The 20,759-nt window shown below is 35.6% G+C and overlaps 1 protein-coding gene across 8 annotated transcripts in view; it reads right to left on the bottom strand.

Annotated features, from left to right (window-relative positions):
- The window catches only part of Pu (GTP cyclohydrolase punch), a 93,808-nt gene that overhangs the window by 39,121 nt on the left and 33,928 nt on the right, over positions 1–20,759 (bottom strand). The window contains exons 1-2 of one of the 8 annotated variants that reach the window (XM_067770256.1): positions 19,822–19,905; positions 13,322–13,778 (exon numbers count right to left, since the gene is read on the bottom strand). The exons of 1 other annotated variant lie outside the window; for it this stretch is intronic. In XM_067770256.1, the coding sequence (XP_067626357.1) occupies positions 13,322–13,703 (382 nt within the window). In that variant the 5' untranslated portion in view covers positions 13,704–13,778; positions 19,822–19,905. Of the gene's footprint in view, positions 1–13,321; positions 13,918–19,469; positions 19,486–19,534; positions 19,795–19,821; positions 19,906–20,759 lie in introns of those variants that run through there. 6 more of the 8 variants (XM_067770249.1, XM_067770250.1, XM_067770253.1 and 3 more) reach the window with 6 other exon arrangements.

The following is a 20,759-nucleotide window of genomic DNA, read 5'->3' as shown; positions in this document are numbered from 1 at the left end:
CAGATGCGAGTGGATATGCTATAGGAGGCGTTTTATCACAACTGGTCGATGGACAGGAGAAGGTAGTTGCATATTACAGCGTTCGATTGGAAAACCAGAGAGGAACTACTGTGTTACGCGGAGAGAGCTGTTGGCATTGGTAGACTGCATTAAACATTTTCACAAATACCTCTACGGCCAGCGATTCCGTGTCAGGACAGATCGCGCAGCGTTGAAATGGCTTCTGCAGTTCCGTAATCCGGAAGGACAATTGGCACGGTGGATCGAGCGACTACAAAGCTACGACTTTTCCATTGAGCATCGAAAAGGTAGTACCCATGGAAAATGCAGATGCAATGTCACGAAGACCATGTAGTTTGGAATGCAAGCACTGTTCAAAAGCCGAGGCTAAAGAAGACATTATAGATGTCCGGCTAATGAATATAACATGTACAGATGAATGGTACAAGGAACAGCTAAGAAAGTGCCAGCTAGAAGATGCAGATCTGTCACGTGTTATACAAGGGCTCGAACGAAATGAAAGACCAAACAGAGAAGAGATGTCAGCAGAGAGTCCCATTGCGAAGTCATATTGGGCACAGTGGAACAGTTTAGAATTGATATCCGGTTGCCTTCATCGACTATGGGAGAGTGAGGATGGTAAATACAAGAATAAACTGATAGTTGTTCCCAGAAAGAGGATTCCTGACGTGCTCAGCGAGCTGCATAATGGTCCAAGCGGAGGTCATCTTGGAATCACGAAGACGCTCGAGAAGATTAAACAGAGATTCTATTGGGTTGGTTGCCGTCAGTCGGTCACTGAGTGGATTGCGAACTGCGAGGTTTGCAGCAGAGCGAAAGGGCCCAGAACACGAAGTCATGGCCAGATGAAGCAATATAACTCAGGTGCGCCATTTGAAAGGATCGCCATGGATGTCGCAGGTCCATTTCCTACTAGTAACCGCGGAAACAAATACGTACTGGTGGTTATGGATTATTTCAGTAAATGGCCAGAGGTATACCCAATCCCAAACCAAGAAGCAGAAACAGTAGCAGAAGTGGTTAAAAACGAATGGGTTGCAAGGTATGGTGTACCAATGGAGTTACATTCTGACCAAGGCAGGAATTTCGAATCAGCTGTGTTCCAGGAAATGTGTAAGTCATTGGGCATTCGAAAAACACGGACAACTGCATTGTATCCTCAATCCGATGGTATGGTAGAACGATTCAATAGAATATTGGACGAGCACTTAAGGAAAGTAGTAGACAAGTACCATAAAGAATGGGATACCCGCATTCCATTATTCTTGATGGCTTACCGATCAGCAGTGCATGAGACAACGGGCCAAACCCCTGCAAAAGTAATTTTTGGCAAAGACCTTATACTATGTTCAAACAGAAAAATAAATTGAGGCAATTTCGATTTAAATTGAGTGGTGTTCATACAACTCAGTTTAGCTTACTCAATAGTAATTTGATAGCTGGTTGGCTCTTCTCTACAGTTACAACATACCTTTGTTCAGACTGTCAAAATGTGCGTGTTGATATTAGGCGAATGGAATGGAATGAAAACATAAAAATTTGAAATTATTGTGTGTTGTAAGAAAATGTGTTCAATGTTTTGGTTTTATTTTGAGTTTGCCATCTTCTTTTGGCAATCCAAACTCCAGTGAAATGAAAAAAATAAAATGAGCTGATAAGATTAGCCAACCATATAGTTGAGCCATGCGTAACTGACGTTTAATATACTCAATAAACACACTTTACAAGGTTGCATTTGCAGTTTGAAATAATTTATTACGCAATTTTTTATATATTGGCAATTTATTATTACAATTTATTATATGATAAATTGCATTACAAATTGCCCAAATCTTATAAATTGGCAATTTGGTGTGTGTTTGTACATAGTATTAGACTGCCAGCTGATTTGAAGTTTGGGATAGATGCCAATGCGGAGAGAAATGTCAGGAAATCCACTAGTGATTTGGAAGAAGAGCTAAGAGAAATACATGATCTGATAAGGCAAAGAACAAAGATTATGAGTGACAAGATGAAAGCCAGATACGATAAAGCAATTAATTCAGAAGGTTTTCAGGAAGGAGATTTGGTGCTGTTATACAACCCACAACGTAAAAAAGGTTTGTCCCCGAAATTGCAGTGTAATTGGGAAGGCCCATACAAAGTTGTAAAACGGATCAATGATGTAGTGTACCGCATACAAACCATCGGTAAACCACGAACCAAAATGAAAGTGGTCCATTTGGAAAGGCTGGCAACGTTTAGATCGAGAGATTTGTCTGATCGGGACGATCAGACTTAGGTGGAGGGCAGTGTCACGGATATTACCATCACTAAGTTATCCCATCACTAAGGCGATGCTAAGGCCATGCCAAGCAGTATTTACGCTAATAATCAAATCAAGTATACACATATATAAGGCAGCCCAGAGAGATGTCACACACAGATGCATTTACTTATACGCCTATGTGCGCGCGAGAGACTGTAAACTACAAACATTCACATCAATAATTCAATCTTTATGTATCTACATAAACGAATAAATAATTGCGTCTACACATATGTACGTATACGAGCAGCGGAGCGGCAATGCACAAACACATGCATATATCTTATGTCAGTGGTCACAAGAGAGGGCAATAATTTGTGCACGTAGTTGTGGCTGGCGATTTTGTAGCCGAAACAACTAGTAAGTTCTGGAAATCGAAGAGCCTAGAAGTATGCAGCGTAAACTATAAAAGCGGGGCAAGCGAGTAAGAAGTAATTCAGTTTGAGTTGAGCTATCAATCAGTTTGCTTAAGCACGCGATCTGGCGGCCAATAGTAGAGTTTCATTTGAGTTATTAATCAGTTTGGTTATTAAGCCAGCGAGTAGCAAAGTATAAGTGTTATTGTGAAGTACTTTAAGAGCGAATTAATGGTGACTTATAACCATAAAGCCATAACCAAATAAATCTGCTGATCGAACCTACCTTATGGAAAGGAATGTAATCGATTAATGGTGCCATACCATAACGCTAACGCCATAGCCAATCAATTAGTTGTTGGTTCCTAGCCATATCCATAACCTAAAAATATTTGAGTTGGTGAATTTTATAACTTTTTGAAGATTTTCTTCATTGTTTTGGATACGTTATGACTAAGAGACTTATTTTTTGTCGAATATGTTTGTAATTTTTTGCGTTTTCTTCATTTTTATGAAATTTTCACAATTTTTAGGTTAAGGCACCATTAATCGATCACATTGAGATGGTTATGGATATGGGTATGGTTACGACTATGGCGTTAGGGTTAAGGAAGTTTAATTTGGCTTTTAATAAAGGCCATTTTTCTATCATTCAATATTGGAGTTATTTATTCAACAGTTTAGTGATTAGAACTTAGCAGAGGATTGCATATAAGAGGATTTGCAGCAAATTCGTTACAATATATTAAAATCCCGGGACTTGGGATTTCTTCGGGATCTCATATTGCAAATTTAAATAGCTTTAATTGGTGAATGGTGTCCCTGTTTTTATTTTTGTACGCATCAATTTAAATCCACAGGAAATCCTCTCTTCCTGGTAAAGAATAGCCTTCTCAATGATCTGATTTCAAAGGAAACAGATATTTTTCTATTCGATGGATCACTAAATATACACCAATTTAGAAATCGAGTATATTTACAATTTCCCCTACTAGTGTTGAGTCTGAAAGATGTACCTTCGATTATATACCTAACAAGTTAAGATATAGCCTTTCACATGGTACATTAGATGATCTAATAGTTTAAGAATTGTTATTGTTCTGGCCTTGAGCTCGAATCGAAACTTGAATCATTTATCAATAGGCCGATAAAAAAAAGCAATTGTTAATAAACCATGAGCACTTGGGAATGTCAAACAAAGTAATTGACAATAAACAAAAATCCAGCATTATCAGTGATTTGCACCAGAGGGCGCAACACTGAATAAATATAGTTGGTAACAAGTAAGGAAGGTTAAGTTCGGGTGTAACCGAACATTACATACTCAGTTGAGAGCTATGGTGACAACATAAGGGAAAATAACCATGTAGGAAAATGAACCGAGGGAAACCCTGGAATGTGTTTATATGACATGTGTATCAAATGAAAGGCATTAAAGAGTATTTTATGAGGGAGTGGGCCATAGTTTTATAGGTGGACGCCATTTAGTGATACAGCCATAAATGTGGATCAGGGTTGACTCTAGAATGCGTTTGTACGATATGGGTATCAAATGAAAGGTTTTAATGAGTATTTTAATAGGGAGTAATCCTTAGTTCCATAGGTGGACGCCGTTTCGAGATATCGCCATAAAGGTGGACCAGGGGTGACCCTAGAATTTGTTTGTACAATATGGGTATCAAAAGAAAGGTGTTAATGAGTATTTTAAAAGGGAGTAATCCTTAGTTCCATAGGTGGACGCCGTTTCGAGATATCGCCACAAAGGTGGACCAGGGGTGACCCTAGAATTTGTTTGTACAATATGGGTATCAAACGAATGGTGTTAATGAGTATTTTAAAAGGGAGTGGGCCCTAATTCTATATATGGATGCCGTTTCGAAATATCGCCATAAAGGTGGACCAGGGGTGACTCTAGAATGTGTTTGTACGATATGGGTATCAAATTAAATGTATTAATGAGGGTTTTAAAAGGGAGTGGTGGTTGTTGTATAGGTGGTCGCCTTTTCGAGATATCGCCATAAAGGTGGACCAGGGGTGACTCTAGAATGCGTTGGTACGATATGGGTATCAAATGAAAGGTGTTAATGAGTATTTTAAAAGGGAGTAATCCTTAGTTCCATAGGTGGACGCCGTTTCGAGATATCGCCATAAAGGTGGACCAGAGATGACCCTAGAATTTGTTTGTACAATATGGGTATCAAAAGAAAGGTGTTAATGAGTATTTTAAAAGGGAGTAATCCTTAGTTCCATAGGTGGACGCCGTTTCGAGATATCGCCATAAAGGTGGACCAGGGGTGACCCTAGAATTTGTTTGTACAATACGGGCATCAAACGAAAGGTGTTAATGAGTATTTTAAAGGGAGTGGGCCTTAGTTCTATAGGTGGACGCCGTTTCGAAATATCGCCATAAAGGTGGACCAGGGGTGACTCTAGAATGTGTTTGTACGATATGGGTATCAAATTAATGGTATTAATGAGGGTTTTAAAAGGGAGTGTTGGTTGTTGTATAGGTGGTCACATTTTCGAGATATCGCCATAAAGGTGGACCAGGGGTGACCCTAGAATTTGTTTGTACAATATGGGTATCAAAAGAAAGGTGTTAATGAGTATTTTAAAAGGGAGTAATCCTTAGTTCCATAGGTGGACGCCGTTTCGAGATATCGCCATAACGGTGGAGATGGTGTGACCCTAGAATGCTTTTGTGCAATATGGGTATCAAATGAAAGGTGTTAATGAGTATTTTTAAAAGGCAGTGGGCCTTCGTTCTATAGGTGTTCGCCTTTTCGAGATATCGCCATAAAGGTGGACCAGGGGTGACTTTAGAATATGTTTGTACGATATGGGTATCAAATGAAAGGTGTTAATGAGTATTTTAAAAGGGCGTGGGGCTTAGTTCTATAGGTGGACGCCTTTTCGAGATATCGCCACAAAGGTGGACCAGGGGTGACTCTAGAATGAGTTTGTACGATATGGGTATCAAATTAAAGGTATTAATGAGAGTTTTGAAAGGGAGTGGTGGTAGTTGTATATGTGAAGGAGTTTTCCAGATATCGACCAAAATGTGGACCAGGGTGACCCAGAACATCATCTGTTGGATACCGCTAATTTATTTATATATGTAGTACCTGCCAAGATTTTAAGGGTATTTTATTTCGCCCTGCAGAACTTTTTCATTTTCTTCTACTTAATATGGTAGGTGTCACAACCATTTTATAAAGTTTTTTCTAAAGTTATATTTCGCGTCAATAAAACAATCCAATTACCTTACCATGTTTCATCCCATTTTTCGTATTTGGTATAGAATTATGGCATTTTTAAAATTTTTCGTAATTTTCGATATCGAAAAAGTGGGCGTGGTCATAGTCGGATTTCGTTCATTTTTCATACCGAGATAAAGTGAGTTCAAGTAAGCACGTGAACTAAGTTCATTAAAGATATGTCGATTTTTGCTCAAGTTATCGTGTTAACGGCCATGCAGAAGGACAGACGGACGACTGTGTATAAAAACTGGGCGTCGCATCAACCGATTTCACCCATTGTCACAGAAAACAGTTAACGTCATAAAGTCTATGCCCCTACCAAATTTCAAAAGGATTGGTTAATTTTTGTTCGACTTATGGCGTTAAAAGTATCCTAGAGAAATTAAATGAAAAAGGGCGGAGCCACGCCCATTTTGAAATTTTCTTTTATTTTTGTATTTTGTTGCACCATGTCATTACTGGCGTTGAATGTTGACATAATTTACTTATATACTGTAAAGATATTAAATTTTTTGTTAAAATTTTACTTTAAAAAACAATTTTTTTTAAAAGTGGGCGTGGTCCTTCTCCGATTTTGCTAATTTTTATTAAGCGTACATACACTAATAGCAGTAACATTCCTGCCAAATTTCATCATGATATCTTCAACGACTGCCAAATTACTGCTTGCAAAATTTTTAAATTACCTTCTTTTAAAAGTGGGCGGTGCCACGCCCATTGTCCAAAATTTTACTAATTTTCTATTCTGCGTCATAAGATCAACTCGCCTACCAAGTTTCGTCGCTTTATCTGTCTTTTGTAATGAATTATCGCACTTTTTCGGTTTTTCGAAATTTTCGATATCGAAAAAGTGGGCGTGGTTATAGTCCGATATCGTTCATTTTAAATAGCGATCTGAGATGAGCGCTCAGGAACCTACATACCAAATTTCATCAAGATACCTCAAAATTTACTCAAGTTATCGTGTTAACGGACGGGCGGACGGACGGACGGACGGACATGGCTCAATCAAATTTTTTTTCGATCCTGATTATTTTGGTATATGGAAGTCTATATCTATCTCGATTCCTTTATATATGTACAACCAACCGTTATCCAATCAAACTTAATATACTCTGTGAGCTCTGCTCAACTGAGTAAAAAGGAATAGAAGTAGCAAATTTGCCAGTCAAACAAACCACCGCTGTATAGCTAAATGGTTAGCGCAGCATGCTTAAAGCGTACTGATGATGAAGGCTTAGCACCCTTCGAAATGGATCTATCTGCGCAGCTATGGCAGGTTGTCTGAACAATTTTCTACTTACTATTCCAAAAACAAAATACAATTTTTCAAATTTAGAAAAATTAAAAAATAACAATAATTATCATTAGAAAAAAAAAAATTATTGTTCTGGCCTTGAGCTCGGATCGAACCTTCAATCTAATAGTTTAAGGATATTTTTTTAGAATAAAGATGTATTTTGAATTGGCTGAAGTTTCATATGGAACATATGCGTTAAAGTGTACAAGACGAAGTATTTATTTCTGTTTTGAAACGAAAAAAATTTTGGTAACAATTTACAACCCTATAAGCGGCCAAAAATATCGGGAGGGGTGTCCAACGAATGCTTCGTTCGAAAACAATAATCCGAGGACGGAAAAGAAAAATTTTAGTTATGTCCGGAGATATCTGCAGTTGAAGTTGGAAATTATTAAGTGGTTTTTGTAATGTTGTTGTACACAAGAAAAAAATTTGAACTCAACGGGATTTTGCACGGATTTTATATTGATCTCACACCATTGGACCGGACAGGGTAGTATTCGGAGGGACTCGGCCTCATTTTACGGTTCTTTTAATATCTTTTGACCAACTCAAAATGTTTTTTTCCGCCATCAAATTATTAGTATTGAGATCAAGACGCGTCGTTTGACAGCTCTCCCGAATTTTTTGACACTTATTAGCAGTCGAGCCCTGTTGCAAACTATTACCCAAATTTTATATTTGTTTATGAAATTTGCTTTAAAACATAGGACTGAAATAAATGTTTTTTGGTAAACTACTCATATTTGTATACATTACGTAACTATTTTTTAACCACAATCAAAGTTAACAGCTTCTTGGTGATCCCGAAAAATACCGGGATCCCGGGATTGGAAAAGATCTTTGGGATTCGATGCCTTAGTGTGTACACTGTCAGCGGCATCTTTGTTTCATAGATTTAGAGGTGTTAGTACGACCTAATTTTTTTTAGTCATTCTATCAATCTCCATGGAAACAAACTAATTCTTATCTTTCTTCCGTATCTCATTCCAGCTTATTTTAAAGCTGGTTTAGTCAAGCACGGATGGATTTTAACACTTATCAATTAAATTGAGATGCATGAGCCGATTAAAAAAACAATTTTACAAAAAACAATATAAATTAGCATCTGACTTAATTTAAGCTTTAAGGAATAGTAAAAATATAAGCAACATTTAATATTATATTAAGTAAATAACTGAAGAGATTTTATAAGTATCAATTAAGATAATCAAACAATTATTGCTCAACTTGTGATTATTACTTAATAAGGTAGACGATAAAATAAAACAATACGACCGAACCGGAGGGTATGGGTCACCATTGTATTCGTGGGTCATCATTTCTCTCTCAATTCGGTGTGGGCATTTCATAAAGTTGATATCCACTATTCTGGTTAGGGTCTTCACGAAACGCAGACTTATGTAGTTGAATAGCTTGTTCGGCACAAGGAAGGTCTGCAGGTTATATCAAACGTTTACACATTGCCATCTGCTTTAAACCTCGACCGACTTGTTTAAGAAGTTAGGGATGAAACGGTACTAATGAATACAAGTAGGTATCGATACATTGGAAATGATATACGAAAAGTTCGAGCCTAAATCTGAAATTTTTTTGTCCTATATACATATTGTGGCGAATGTTGACATCACTAGGCTGTTAGTAAATAATCTCACAACAACAAAAAAATGAAGCAAGCCACACTTGTATACATGAATACATCAGTCATCATTTATACACATACATACAAGGCAACGAAGAGATATTTCACACACATACATGTGGTCATCAGCCGAAGTTATTACTCACACATACACACGCATATATGTAGCTCAATTACCAAGCAGGAGATACAGCAGTTCTAGAAGACGAAACGTCTAGACTTTAGTAGAAATATGCGAATGAAGCAACGGAGAGTATAAAAGCAGCGCAAGCTGAATAGTCAGTAATCAGTTTGGTTTAAACACGCAATTAGTTGTTAAGTATCAGTGTTATTGTGAAGTACTGTCAAAGTAGTCTAATAAAGACCATTTTGCATTACTGAATATTGGAGTTATTTATTCGACAATTTAGCGATTCGAACGTTTGCAGAAGGTGTAAAATAATCGGAATATTCTCCAAAATTTGTTACAATATGTATGTATATGACCGAGCCAAACTTGGTTTCACGGTCTTCCTGAAAATGATCGCAGAGAGCTGAACTTCAATTTCAAACGATAGATGTTAAAAAAAAACAGAAAAATCTACTGAGCGGTGGCGTGGTTTCGAACCATCGTGCCAGGGATCTGCTACTCCACCCACCTTTGTCAGACAACTTTATATATGTAACTTATATTTATAATAAAATGTTTCGAAAAAGAATCCAGACATGCAGCACTTTTCACATATACAATTTTTTATTTGAAAATTTTCAGCAGCATGTTTAGTCTCTTGTGGTCTGCTTTAAAACCAGACGTGTATACAAGTTCCTATTTTTAGATTTCTGACACTTTTTTGGTTTTGTTTTGAAACAATTTTAAACTTATTGCTCAAAAATGTTTTAAGTTGAAACTGAAGGAAATTAAAGAACATAGTTGTAAATTCGGAGGTTTCCAATTCAGTACAAAAAAGTTCCAAAAATTGCTTAAACCAATGAATGGCTTAAAATTTAGGCTCAAATTTCTAACCGCGTGCCAAGAGAATTTGTTACCAATAATATTGTACCGAATTACAGCACACTTCATTCTGCGGCCAATTTATCATTATGCTTGGTTTTCATAGAGACAATTTTAAAGTAGAGATGTTGCATGAACGAAAAATAGTGTGAAGCAAGCTTCACAAAACTCTAGTAAGTCACATTCATCACTCCACTACAGCAGAATGTGTTAAACTACCACTGTCTGTATTTGTAATTTAACAATTATGTATAAATAATTATTCAGCTAATCTGTTCAGAATTTAAATTTTTACTTTCTAAAACTCCAATCAGTGTATTTTGTGTGTTTAAATTATGTTAAAACTTGTGTTAAAGTTTGTGGTGGGGTGGAAGTGACCTACTCGCATGCAACATCTTTATTCTTCAAAAATCTTTGGTTTTCATTAGTTCAAAATAACTGACATCAAAAATTTCCTTAAAGTGACCCGCTGGTCATTTGGTATCAAATACGTTTCCATTATGTCACATACCTGACTCGAAGTCGATAAAGCAAGTTGTCAAAACCCAAGCTAAATTTTTGTACTCATATATTTTACAGCCCGTTTTAATATTTCCCGTTATTCACACGCTGTGCCATTATTGATTGATGGTAAACGAAAATAAATTGTCGACATGTTGGCAAATGAAATTTTAATGTCAAATTTGCCAAACCTTTGGGCAATTGCCGTTTTCACTTATTGATCACTTAAATCTCACTTTGAAGACAAAACGGATGGAAAAAGCATTTCATTGATATGACCAAGTTTTTTGGTAAAAATTGACCTAGTGAAACCCAAGCATTATTTATTCCGCTAGAAGTCGATAATTAATTTGATTTTTGCTTATCAATACCTACATATGTACGTATATATGACATTATATAGTTTATTTTGTTATAATTAAGTCGAAATTGATTATTTGTAATTGGGCTATTCATGTAGGCGTGCTTATCAATTTATCAGGTTATAATTTTTGTTCTACTTTAAAAACAAAACACACCGAACAGAAATAATTTTTTAACAGATAAATTGATAATAATGGTGACCTGAATTATTGCGCGCGTTCTTGGTTCATTTATTTTCGAAAAAAGTTGATATTTGTCCATAAAATTTTCAAAATAAACAGAAAAATCTCTTTTGTCAGAAAAACAAAAAAAAAAAAAAAAACCTGACGAAATACAAACTGGCTCCGTTTTTTAACAGACAAATTGTATATTTTTTATTTTTTTTTGGAATAAAGTTTACACACCGACATAGTCCAAAAGAAAATGCTATTCTAAAGCTGTCAAATTACATCAATTTTTTTGTCAATTATGGAAGAATTTCTTTCGAATAGAGTTACCTTATTGGCCTCAATACCGAGACAATATTAGGCAAGAGCGAGTAGCAAAATTAAAGGAAATGTATAAAAAAAAAACAAATACAGCAATAAGCACGTTGTTTTATTAAGGCCGGTTTTTTCAGTACAAGTTCAACTCAGTTTGTCAGTTAAACTTCGCTTAAACTTATTCTGTAATTTTTCAGTCTACTTTAATTAAACTGCAGTAAACATATCAGTTATTTGCGTTTGTTCGCAATGGCGTCGAACAAACCCAAAAAGCATTTGGGTTTGAATACCATTAGAGCTCAAGTTGATAACTAAGCATACTTCTAAAATCTCAAAAGTTGTTTCGAAACAGTAGCTCAACTTGAGAAGAATAACGTTTTTAAAAAGCTAAAAATGCTGTAACTTAAGTGGAAAAAAGATAGTTCCCAACTTGTACATTAGTGTGGTTCTCCAATTGGACTCAAATGTTGGATTTCAATACTACGGTATTTTAAAAAAAATGAAATAAAACGTGAAAAATGTATTTCTTATTTATAAGACTGCATTACTTCTGCCAACCAGGTGTATATTTCTCACAATACACAGATGTTGGCTTTGGTAGTACCAACTTGAAGACTTTTTTTTTCAATTCTTCCTCAATCCGATATATAATGTAAGGTATCAACTAGAAAAATGTGCTGGTTATTAATTTGAGAACTAAACATTTCTCTCAAAGGTTGGAGAATATTTTTAGAAAGACGTTGGATATCAACTCGAGAACTAAAAATTTTACAAAATTACTCAAGGGCTGGATAGTGGTTGGAGAATTATTTTTGATACCAAATCCAGAATAAGATATATATTTCTCTACAAATCATCTAAGCTTAGCTTAACCAAGTACTAAAAAACCGGCCCTAAGGGGCATATCTATATATAACGCAACGAGATAAATTGTCTCGTTTGAGCCAGAGTTCTTATGATATGAGAGGATTCATTCACCTCAGTGAGTGACATTCACCTCAGTGAGTGGTATTATATAGTGGTGGATGTGAATGCCAAGGATTGGGATGCAAAATGTCACGGCGTCATACATAATCTGGCCCTTAGACACGTAAACATATCTGAACCACCTGATACCGATGCGTATATGTACGTAAATTTTTTTTCAATATTTGGTATAATCCAGTGGTTTTCAAACATTTTGAAGTCGAAGCTCAGAAATGGTTTCCAAAAAGACTGGCGACTTATCTGGGCTATCAACCTTTCGACATTGATGATACTCTGTCTATTGAAAATCCAGTATAAGTTACTAAAACTTGCAATACTTCACTCATTTTGTAATGGAGATAGCGCGCATGCCGATAGTCCCAAGTTTAAAAAAGAATTTAAGTTTGAGCTGTAAAAGTATCGATGTTGAAATCGGTATATCCAGTATTGCACCCACTTTGACGTTAACATGATGATTTATTTTTCTAATCCATTCCAATTAAAATAATAATATCAATATGCTATTTTCAACAATTGCGGTATTAAAGTCCAGTAACCGCGGGATTTTTGCGACTTAGAATCCGGGAATTTAATCTCTATAATGAAATTGAATTTCGTGTCTGTCTTAAGATAGAAGAGTTTTGAATGGAATTAGACCATGACAAAGTCAAGTTTTGTAAAGTGAAGAAATTGGCGATAAAATAATTGTTTACTTATTTAATAGTTTTCCATAGGTTGAGCCATGGCGGAACCATACAAGGTGGCTGCGCGGTAACATACCTACAAACATAAATAAAAATTTCATGTACTTTGTTTTTGTGAATCGATTGACTAATGTCAAAATTGTATTGCGCCGGAAGTTGAAGTGTCAAATCATATTAGTAAATTACCAATCAGCTGATTTCCGACAGTCACCTGTTACTGGTTCCGCCATGGGTTAATCTTAGGTTGTTTACGCCATCCAGTTGAAACAAGTTCTTTGGCACTCTCATTTCTGAAGTAACTGAATTCTGGGACCTCGGTAACCTAACCCTACCTAAAATTTAAATATACCATAAGTATACCGGAACTTTAAGTTTGAAGTGCTAGTTATCAGATTCAAGTGCTTATCGGTGTTGGACCTACACATACCTGGTGTTGTTGATGTACGAGGAGTTTTCGGTGTCATCGGGGCTTCAGCCTCCGACTCTGGTATAATACCATTCGTTTTCAACATCAATTTAGGGCGAACAAAGCTGACGGGTGATGGTGAAGTAATCACAGCATCATTTGTTAGCACTTTGGCATTAACGCTTGTTGTAAGAGCTGTTGTATCCGTGTTGGTTGTTGACACTTCATCTGTGTGCGAGTGTGTACGATCCTTCAGGGGAGTTATACCCGAAGCGGAGCTTGACGAGCATATGCTATTGTTGCGCCCACGTGAAAGTGCGTGTGCCTGCGGGAAGTTGGTATCATCAATGGCTTCATTAAGTTCACTGGCACTCATTTCTGACAGTTGACGCGTGAAATTCATTTTTAAAGTTGAAGAATGTAGCAAATTTTTTCTTATTTCTATGTTCAAAGTTGAATGTTTTAATCCTTCGTGGTGCTAAATTTCGTTTATATGATTTGTAATTTTTGTTTTGTTTTTAATAAAAATTTTGTTTAATTCGGTTTCTTTAGTTTACCGAATAGAATTCAGCTATTTTTTAGTATATTTATTTTTTTAAAATTATGGCATTGAATTTCTAAAATTTGTTTTAGGTTTATGCTAGAAAATACGTCGCCCATAAACGCCGCCGATATTGGTCGTTTTTGTACGCCGCCGACGAATGTAATAAATATCGGCGCGGCGGCAGCGTTCTGCGCGTTACTATATTTTCTACTCATTTAAGACTGTCTAGGCCGTTTATTGTTTATGTCGAAAATTTTCCCAATTTGGTCAAGAGGGGAATCAACAGATGTGCATCACTGCCAGTTATACGAATCCGATTGCGAAATTTTACTTTTTGTAACCGTTCAAAAGTTATTAAAAAAGAATAGGCGCTTGCAATGCCATAAAAGATACCATCGACTTTTGCATTATCGATTACACCAAGTTATTAAAACATTACAAGAAAAGATATATAATAAATTAAGATAATTTGCATAGTTTTTCAGAAAATTAATAAAGAACAGTGAATTCAAATAAACTGACCCAAGTCGCACATGACTTTTTCAAAAATCTATATCCCGATTGACTAAAAGGATAAGCTAAATCGGTGATGCAAAATGCTTCAATAAGTTCAGTTGATATGGAGAGATCCATACATAAAATACGAAATACGCATTTGCAAGCATTTTGCATTTGTACCTCTGCAAAAAATTTTGTAACTCTTTCTTAAGAAGGGCTACCCCAGATGAATCTCTTTTCGTAAACAATTGTTCTATAGTTACTCCAAGTCAGGGTTGCGAACCCTCATGTTTTCGCCCGGAGACTCAGTGCGGCTTATATACCTCTTTAAAATGATTCTCATCACATATTTAAGTTGAAGATATATGTACTAAGCTGGGTCGATTTATTAACCTATATCGCGTCATCGAATTTTCGATAGGTTTTGGGCTCAGGAAAAAAAGTTCCACTAAGCATACCCAAAAAAATAATTTTTGAGCCTGCAAATTTTAGTTTTTTGACTTATATCTTGACGATTTTTTCAGACAACCATCTATGCCCAATACGTAAGCTTGTGGTAAAATTTGATGTTGCTAGCTGTTAAAACGAGGCAGAAATGGGGCAGAAATGGCGAAAACCCTCTTATTGAACAATCGATTGTATGGGAGGTATATGCTATAGTGGTCCGATCCGGTCGATTGCGACAAATGTCGAATCCCTCATCAAAATATGCCTGCTTACCAAATTTCATCAAGATATCGCAAAAATTGAGTGACTAGTTTGCGTTCAAACAAACGGACAGACGGACGGACGGACGAACGGAGAGACGGACATGGCTAAATCAACTTAGCTCGTCCCCTGATCATTTTGGTATACTTATTGGTGGGTCTAACGGAAACATATACATAAAAAATGATTTGGAGCCTAGAAAATGAAAAAAATCGATTTCGACCAAAAGAAGTTCCAAAAACGAAAAAAAAAATTTTTTTTTAAACTGAATGCCAACGTTTTTATCGCATAATTTTAAGTGGGATAGGAACTATGAGACAAATTCGTTTTCATCGGCAACACTTTTGTACGTTTCTGAAGAAACGCTTAGAAAAAAATGGGGAAAAAATAAATTTTTTAACCAAAACACTCCTCAAAACCCAAAAAATATTTTTTTTTTCAAAAAAATGTTATCGCCAAAGTTTTTAGCGGACAATTTTGAGTCGGACAGGGTATACGTGAAAATTTTAAAATCAAATGACAATTTTTTAAGTAGGTCATGAAAAAAACCTTAAAATTCAAAGAAAAAAAAAAAAGTAAAAAAACCCAAATTTTGCAGGCTCGAAAATTATTTTTTTGGGTATGCTTAGTGGAACTTTTTTTTCCTGAGCCCAAAACCTATCGAAAAATCGATGGCGCGATATGGGTTAACATTCGTCCATACAAATCAACCCAGCTTAATATGTATGTATGAGAAGGATTCGAAAAATTACTTGGCTTTATATTCAAACCTCTGTTGTTTATTTGCGAAACTATAAAATATCATCTAAAACGTTAATTTCGATTTTCACGCTTGATCATTACCAAAGCCCAAGTCTCCCGACTTGGTATTTCTTAAAGTTGGCGGCCCAACCCACAACTAGTCCACTCCAAGATGCCATGATTATAACTGCTCAAACCAAGTTTAAATATCACCTTCATGTTACGGTTTCAGGTACAAATGTGAATATGTAGGCACATATAATTACCAGGTGAGACTCTGACCTTCCCAAGAAGACTAAAAGTGGTAAAGCCAAAGCTTTCCCAAAACAGTCGCACAAATGACCGGCTTTGCTACTACCATAACGTAGTGGGCAGTCGAACTAGTCGGCAAACTGCAGTTACGCGGTCAACCATAATGAACCCTTATATCATAACTATTAACTTACGAATTTAAAATTGGTCGCCTTCACTTTCAATGTTTCGAACACAAATGTCTGGAAATTTGTAAAAATGTTATCCAGGGTCCTATACAGAAATAGCAGCTGTAGGTATTGCAGCAAGAAACGGTAGACGTTCTTTGTTTGTGTTCTGTGCTCGCCAGGTTAAGGCACCAGCTGTTAGGGGCGGCAGAGTTGCCAGATCCCGAGGCAGCAATTAAGCTAGGTCCTAGAAAACTTCTAGTATTTGCCAAAAGGACGGAGTTATTCTACCGCATAAGTTCTGCCACCTGATTGGTGTTTTTTTTTGGTCGTCAAACAAATTCCGGCAACACTATGGACACATTCAGTCTATGGGAGGTCTTTATTAACTGGACAGTTCAACCTAACGTACCATATACAGTTTTAGCATAAAGAAGTAGGGCGCCCACTTGTAAAATTGAAATTATGTAGTGTAGCCGAGGACTATACGATTTTCACTTATGAGTTACGCAATGATAACAACTCGGACAGCTTATGATTTCGATGGCAGTATCCTTTGCCAAATAGTTACTCCTTAACGTTTCAAGTTGTTTCACTGGTGATTGGAATAGTCCCTTGTGCGCTATGTAGATCGGCAGCATGGAGCGAGAAAAACATCCACAAGAAAGCCTTCTTAGCTACACCTAGAGCTTCTAGGACGAAGGTATGAATTCGATGTCGCAGTCCTATAGGTTCTGTACTGGCACACGGTGTTAGGGCCAGGAGATGCGGTAGCGACTTGGGGTCGGATTTGCTACTGTTTGAACTTCGGAAATTGTAGCTATTAAAAGCAGCCGGAAAAACTGAAAGCGCCCTTTGGTGCGATCAAAAATTCGCCAGCATTAATGCAAATAGCTAAAACCGTACCACGAGTTAGCCTAGAACACCTCCTTAGTTGAAACTACGCTTTGCATTAGATATTTTATGTATTTGTATTTTTTGTCGGCAGACGCAGCAGTACTCGTCCCTAACACCAGGGTTAGGGTCGAAGCCTCCCTGGGGTAATTCGCTACTTCTTGGATGAAATTTGTTGAACGATCTGCGGGAAATAAAGCTGCGTTACATTGAAATATCAGCCATTGGTATTGGTAAAAACCTCGGATCACTCCAGTGTATAGAACTGGTTGCCGTGGGAGGTCCGAAATGGCCAAAACGTCGATTTCCCTAAATACATATGACCAAATCCTACTTTGTTAAATAAGAAAATCGCCGCCGCCGGTATAGTATGGATTTTCCGCCGTTGCTGCCGCCGATAAAGTGATCGGCATAAACGTCTAGTTAATACTATCCAAGTACCTATAGTTTTCAAAAGCTGTTCTGTTGCTTTTTCTTCTACTACAAATCTTTTAGATATGAAATTAAAAAATTTTTAACTCATTAATGCCCAGAACTTTTTTGTGGGTATTTTAAAAACAAAATTTAAACAAATGATCTCTAGCAGTGTAGAAACAAACTTTGTTCTAGCTCTTAACCTGCAAAAATTGTTGGATCATGTGGTCCACAAAATTCAACTTCTGTTATCACGCACCGACTTGCACAAATAATTCAATTTTAATTAAAATTATTTAAGATTGATTATTTTCAATTAGAACATTTTTTCAAAGTTATAATTTTCTTTTCGTTAAACTTGTTAACTTTTCAGATTATCCATTTAAATATTTTAAACCTAACTTTTTTTTTCAATTTGTTAGGCTTTTTCTACATATATATTGGAAGTTTTAGCTTAAGTGCAGAATACATACATTTGTCAAATTAAAAAAATTTTTTCAACCGTATAAGAAGGGTGTACTACGCAGAAGGACATCACCATGGCGGTAGCCACGGTTATACCACACATTCGGACTTGGCATGGCGTAGCCCAGGGTTATTTTTTATAAGCGCGGCCGAGGGCCGCCTATGCAGAAAGGTGTTCTACGCAGAATTACTGTGCATGACACAGCCGGTGTTGGATCGGCTAACATAACAATAAACATAATTATAAGGTAATATCAGCTTGTTCACGAATGCAAAAAAGAGCTTTTTCAAATTTGTGGTAAATAAAGACTAGAAAAGTTAAAGATATATATACATCAGATGAAAGGTATTTTTATAAGTTATTTTTCGATTTTTTAATTTTTGAAATCCATCCACTAGTTTCGGAGATATTTTGATTTGAAAAATTAATAATTTCGTCTTTTGACATGGAATTACCTCCAAACCTTTGCACCAAAAAAGAAATATACCGTTGGAATCAGCACAAAAATCTCTATAAAGTCCGATTTTTTATTTGCTTTTTTTGACAAATGTATGTATTCTGCACTTGTTCCGTAGTTTTAATAGTCTTCTTTATTTTGTAATACACACTTTTACCACTGATTCATAAAAAATAAGAGGTTTTAATAATAGAATTTTTTATAGAAGTGTCCTTTAAAAAGAACTATAAGCCGTTTGCATTTTTGTATTAATAAGGAAGTTTATGTTTTTGAAAAAAATTTTGTTATATTTTTTACATTTTCTTATAGGCTGCGTCTGACTCGCGAGTCAGCTGTTAACGTGTTGACTCGCCGTCAAAATCAAACTCGTTTTTATTTTCACGTGTCAACCAAAGTCATGGCTATGTCACTAATACTAAAATGTTTTCACTAAAGCTGTAGACCCTAATATATAAACCTTTTTGACATTCAAAATCGAATGTTTTTAATTTTTACATTTGATATATATATACATTTTTTTTTTTTAATATTTGTCAAATTTTGTAAGCTTGCGCTATTCAAATCCAGTCCAATCTTTTCAAAATCAATTTTTTGTTCAAATTTGCTTTAAACAACTTTTTTGCAATTTTTAAAATTTCTAACTAATTTTTCAAGCAATTTTTTGTTTTAATTTAAAAAAAATTTAACTCATACTATTTGAAGTCGATGGAAAGGATTCTGAATGAAGTCGAAATATTTAAATTTGGAATGAGCTCACGAAAATCAACATCTTCAATATTGTTTGATATAGTTTATTTATTTATTAATTTTCAGACCGGAAAACACATTTTTTAATTTATAAGCCTAATTTTTTTTAGTATTTCAATATTAAAATACTTTTTTAATTTCTTTTTTACAAGAAAAAGTAACATCTCAGGGCATCGTTGTTTGTAAAAGTTGAAATTTTAAAGAATTTTTTCAAATGTGCATATGTGGTATTTTGTGAAAAAACCTTGTTCAATTTTAAAGTTTTATTTTTAAGTTTATACCGAGTTAGGTTTCTCATAAAATGTATTTTGAAAATATTTATTTTAAAATATTTAAAATTTTTTACTTAATTTCTTGTAAATACACTTGAAAAAAATATTCAAGTTAATATTATCAACTTTCTTTATTGTTAGAGCAAATATTTATTTTACACTGTCACTAATGTGTTATTGTTTGTTTGTCTCATCGTCATTAACCGCGCGTGAGCTGTGTGACGTGCTGTTTACGTGTGTAATTGCTTTGAATATTTAAATCGAATAAAATGCGTTCGATCGCTGCGGTCGGCTTTTATACAAAATATTGCAATAAAATTTTTTTTGTTATTATTGTGTTGTTTTCTTTTTTTTTTACTACCTCTCTAATCTTACTAAATCGAATTTAATCTTAACATTTACGCGTACACTACAACAACAAATCACTATGTATATACGCCTTGAGCTTTGAGCTAGCCAAAAGCTTTAAGTTATTTTTTTATAAATTTTCTTTTCGTTTCGATTTGACGGTACATTACGGCTTGTTGGTTATGAGAGCGGCCACAGATTCTTTATTAACACCTTCTCGTTTTAAAATGCCGTCAAGCACTGAAATTTAATGTGAGATTTCTCTGGCCATGATGCTGCGCGGCGTATACTTAAAAAAAATTCAAACACTTCTATACAAATACTGCAATAGTTGGCAAAGTACTGAGCAAAGCTTTAAAATTTGTAACAAAGAGAAAGAGAATAATGTAAAATGTTGTTGTTGTTAAAACGAATACACGTTTGTTTGTGTGCGATTAAGCGCCAACAAGCACCGTTAAACACACCAGTTGGGTGGTGCAGACTGCCCGCTGTTAAATACGATGTAAATGACTGGCTGTAGCAGCAGAACCTCTAGCAGCATAGATGATTCTCTGTTAAAAATATACACATCTTTGCATAGTTATTATACAATCTCTGCAAATATTGAATTTTATCACAGTGGACTTATGCGTTGCACCATGCAGCTTTACGTTGACGACGCTTTCTCGTGTTACATACATAAGTATGTATGTTGATATCAAACAATATTGTAAACATATGTACATACAAAAAAGTTTGGAGGTTTTGTACTAGAGCTTGTGATGGTCGACTATTCGAATAATCGATTAATAAAACTTAAGATATCAAATTGAGGCTTCCTCCAAAATTTGTAAATTTATATCCCAGCAAACACGGTCTCTAATGAAAGAAAACTATTGTATTCTTGCCTCGAGAAAATAGCTAGAAAACTATAGTGGTAATCGAGTTGAGAATGATAAGGGAACTAGTGCA

This window comes from Eurosta solidaginis, chromosome 3, assembly GCF_040869045.1.
Source record: "Eurosta solidaginis isolate ZX-2024a chromosome 3, ASM4086904v1, whole genome shotgun sequence".
In the NCBI taxonomy this organism is placed as follows: domain Eukaryota; kingdom Metazoa; phylum Arthropoda; class Insecta; order Diptera; family Tephritidae; genus Eurosta; species Eurosta solidaginis.
Note: the sequence above shows the minus strand (reverse complement) of the source record. Positions and strands in the feature narration are given on the sequence as shown.